This window comes from Trichosurus vulpecula, chromosome 8 (assembly GCF_011100635.1).
Source record: "Trichosurus vulpecula isolate mTriVul1 chromosome 8, mTriVul1.pri, whole genome shotgun sequence".
NCBI classification, from domain to species: Eukaryota; Metazoa; Chordata; class Mammalia; order Diprotodontia; family Phalangeridae; genus Trichosurus; species Trichosurus vulpecula.
Window position 1 is genome coordinate 184,615,161 of NC_050580.1, and position 4,205 is coordinate 184,619,365.

At 37.7% G+C, this 4,205-nt stretch overlaps 1 protein-coding gene across 1 annotated transcript; it reads right to left on the bottom strand.

The window, feature by feature from the left end:
- Positions 1-2,642: 2,642 nt before the first annotated feature.
- LOC118828864 (olfactory receptor 4F6-like) lies at positions 2,643-3,593 on the bottom strand. Its single transcript, XM_036735754.1, has one exon. The coding sequence runs from the start codon at positions 3,573-3,575 to the stop codon at positions 2,643-2,645; it is 933 nt and encodes a 310-aa protein (XP_036591649.1). The 5' UTR covers positions 3,576-3,593.
- Between the last annotated feature and the right edge of the window lie 612 nt (positions 3,594-4,205).

Consider the following 4,205-nt stretch of genomic DNA (forward strand, 5'->3'; position numbering starts at 1 on the left):
TTTACTCATCCAGTCCCAACTCCAGATTGAATCTTCCATTGCCTATTGGACATCTCAACCCGGATATCCCAAAGACATTTTAAAATCAAAACATCCAAAACTGAGTTCTTTATCATTTCCTTTAAAATTTCTTCCTAACCTCCCCTTCACCATAGAGGAAGGACACCATCATCCTTTTAATCACTCAGCCTTACAATCTAGTGCTCTCTCTCTCTTTCTCTCTCTCTCTCTCTCTCTTTCTTCTTCTTCTTCTTCTTCTTCTTCTTCTTCTTCTTCTTCTTCTTCTTCTTCTTCTTCTTCTTCTTCTTCTTCTTCTTCTTCTTCTTCTTCTCCTCCTCCTCCTCCTCTCTCCCATGCCCTCTCTCTCTTTCTTTCCTCCCACATCCAATATGTTGTCAACATCTGTCAATTTTACCTTCATAACAGCTTTAAAATATGCCCTCTTCTCCTCTCTGGAACTGCCACCACCTTGATGCAGGCCCTCATCACCTCATACCTGGACTATTGCAATTTTGGTCTCCCTGACTCAAAGCTCTTCACCCTCCAGTCCATCCTCCATTCAGCTGTCAATTTAATCTTCCTAATGAACAGGTATAACTGTGTCATCAGCACCAATAATACCACCATACTCACTCAATAAACTCCATTGACTCCTTATTACCTCCAAAATCAAATAAAAAGAAAATGGTTAATATTCAAAATTCTTTGTCATATGATTCTTCCCACATTTCCAGTTTTCTTATGCCTTACACTCACCCCAAACATACTCTATGATACAATGACACTATTATGCTTACTTTTCCTCAAAGACACTCTATCTCCCAACTCAGAATATTTTCACTGGCTATTCCCCAAGCCTGAAATTCCCTGTCTCTTCCTCCCCACTTTTTAACTTCCTGGATTCCTTCCAGTCTATGCTAAAAACCTGTCTTCTGCCTATTCTGATCCTCTTTAATTATAGTGCCTTCCCTCTGTTGATTATTTCAAACCCATCCTGAATATACTTTATCTTTACATAGTTATTTCCATGTTGTCTCCCCAATTATACTGGGAACTTCTTGAGAGCAGGCTGTCTTTTAGATTTCTTTGTATCCTCAGAACTTAGTACACTTCCTGGCATGTTGTAGACACTTAATGAAAGTTTATTGACTGACTGATTGACAGATAAGTAAATATAAAGTGATTTGAGGAAAGATAGAAAAGTTTAGATCAGAACAGATTTCACAGAAGAAATAGCACCTGAATTGAGTAGTCCAGTTTGACAAGAATGTGGAATGTATGAGGGATAGTAATATAAAATAAGGCCAAAAAAGGTTGGTTGTAGCCATATTGGGAAGAGTTGTAAATTTTAGTATCCTGAATTTGTGCTTTGTCATGGTGGCAATGATAAGGAGACTGACAGCTTTTGAGACAGGAAGTGATGGGCTCAGACTTATGTCTTGAGATAATTTTGGCAACTGTGTGAAACAGAGGTGTCAAACTCTCAACTTCAAGGGGGAGCCATGAAACTCCCAAAACAGATTAAAATGTAATTTTAAAAGATTTAACAAAATACGTAAAATACAAAATAAGTTAAAATAAAATAAAAATACAATAAAACATAGAAAATGTTAACATGTGATTTTCTAAGTTAATATATGGCAGCAGGGATCCATTTCTGTTCGAATTTGACACCACTGTTATGAAGGATTACTTTGAATGGAGAGATGCTGAAATGAAAGGAAGAAGGGAAGTTAAGGGGCTATTAAAATAGTTCAGATAATACTGAGGTACCTGAACTAATGCTCTGATTTTGTGAGGCATAGGTGAGGAAAAGGTGCATTTCAGCCATGGGGGACGGCCAGTGAAAAGGCAGAGAGGTAATAGATGGAGTGCCATATCAAAAGAAGAGAGAAAAAGCTGCTTTGATTGGATCATATCCATAGGTTATGGAAAAGGGAGTAATATATAATGAGGTTTGAAAAGTAACTTTGGATCAGGATGTGAAAGGCTTTAAGAGTCAAAACAAGAGAGTTCATATTTTATACTAGATGCAATAAGAAGCCACTGGTATTTATTGAGCAGGGGAGTGACTTTGTCAGAATTCTGCTTAAGGAGAACCACTTTGACAGCTGTGGGGAGGATATAAATATATATATATGGATAGATGGATGTGGTGGGGTGAGGGAAAGTGTAGAGCAAAGGAAAAATAAAAGATTACAAACCTAGAAGACTGGGAAGATTGAGATGTCCTCAGAAGAAACACAGAAGTTCAGAAAAGGTGTAGGTTGGGTGGGAACATAATGAGGCAATTAGATGCTATAATGGATAGCATACTCGACTTAAAGTCAGAAAGTCCCAAGTTCAAATGTTACCTTAGACATTTACTAACTGTGTCACTCTGGGAAAGTCACAACCTCCCTCATCAGTTTCCTCATCTCTAATATGGATATTATAATAGCACCAACCTCAGAGGGTTTTGTAAAATGCTTTGCAAACCCTAAAGAGTTATATAAACGCCAACTATTATTATATTTTATTATGTTATGTTACATATTACATATGTTGAGTTTAAAATATCAATGTAACTTTCAATGGGATTATTTGGGACACAGCAGATTTAAGAAGAGTCTCAGGATTGATAACCTTTACCCCAAATGAATTTAAACAACCTTCTTCAAAAGCTGGCTACAGACTCTTCCCATTGCTACCTTCATCTCTTTGTTCCTGAATGTGTAGATGACTGGGTTCAGAAATGGAGTAAGAACTGCATCAAAGATAGCAAGAAACTTATCCAGGCTTGATGTAGGAAATGGCCATGTATAGAAAAATATCAATGGACCAAAGAATAAAACCACCACAGTGATGTGAGCTGTCAGAGTGGAAAGAGCCTTGGAAGAACCACCTAAAGAATGTTTTTGAACAGTGACCAGGATGAAAATGTAGGAAATCATCAGTGTGCAGAAGGATCCAAGAGAAATGAAACCACTGTTGGCAGTGACCATAAACTGCAATCTATAAGTCTCAGTGCAGGCCAGTTTGATGAACCGAGGAAGGTCACAGAAAAAGCTGTCCAATTCATTAGGACCACAGAAAGGTAAGTTCACAACAAAAGCCAATTGAATCAAGGAGTGGATGAGGCCAATAATCCAGGCAACAATCAAAAGGAAAATACACATTCTTGGGTTCATAATGGTCAAATAGTAGAGAGGCTTACATATGGCCACATATCTGTCAAAGGCCATGGCTATAAGCAACACCATCTCAGTGCCACCAAATGCATGAATGAGGAAGATTTGAGCAATACAACCCCCAAAAGAAATTAATTTATGCTTCCTGAAAATATCATAAATCATTTTGGGGGCTGTAACTGAGCCAAAACCTAAGTCAATCAAAGAGAGGTTGGCGAGCAGGATATACATAGGTGAGTGTAAATGATAATCGAAGGTCACGGTGAGCAAAATGAGCATGTTTCCCAGAATGCTCACTGCATAGAGTACAGATGAGGACACAAAGAGGAAACACTGAATCTCCCATGAATCAGAGAGCCCAAGGAACACAAACTGAGATACTATAGAATGATTCTCTCCATCCATTGACTCCAATAGGCACAGGTGGATATGACCCTACCTAAAGGAAAAAGATGATACAAGAATCAGAATTCATGAGAATAACATTAATAGCATGGATTGAAGGATGTACAAATTAGTAAAGTCAAATATCACCTTAATGCGTCACAAACCAAGCAACATTCACATGATCTCCGAAATTGTTCAATATTGCTTTCTTTGCTTCTGCTTCTCTTTCTCTTGATGGATAAGGTATGAGTATAAAAGCAGGATGCTGCATTTTTAACAAATACCCAAATACCCAAAACTCATCACAGGATCCCGAAAACAATAAAACTCAAAGGGATCTTTAAACTAATCTAGTCCAACACAATAATTTTATAGATAAGGAAACTGGGGGTGGAATTAAGTGACTTGCCCAGGATCACACAATTGATGTGGTTAGGGTACATTTTAAGCACAGGTCTTACTGATTCCAGATCCAGGGCTTCTTAAGCTCAACCTAAATATTCTAGAGGTGAAAGAGATGCTGTAAACAGAGGAATGTCATTTGACTGGAATGTGAAATGTTGAACTAATGAGATAAATAGGAGATAAAGGTGTTAATTCCAAGAAATGCAAAAGAGAATAAAGATATTCACTATAGGTCTTGTCATT

Bases quoted from the DNA above. Each gene is read 5' to 3' on its own strand.
- LOC118828864 (XM_036735754.1), bottom strand. From the start codon at position 3,575: ATGGATGGAGAGAATCATTCTATAGTATCTCAGTTTGTGTTCCTTGGG.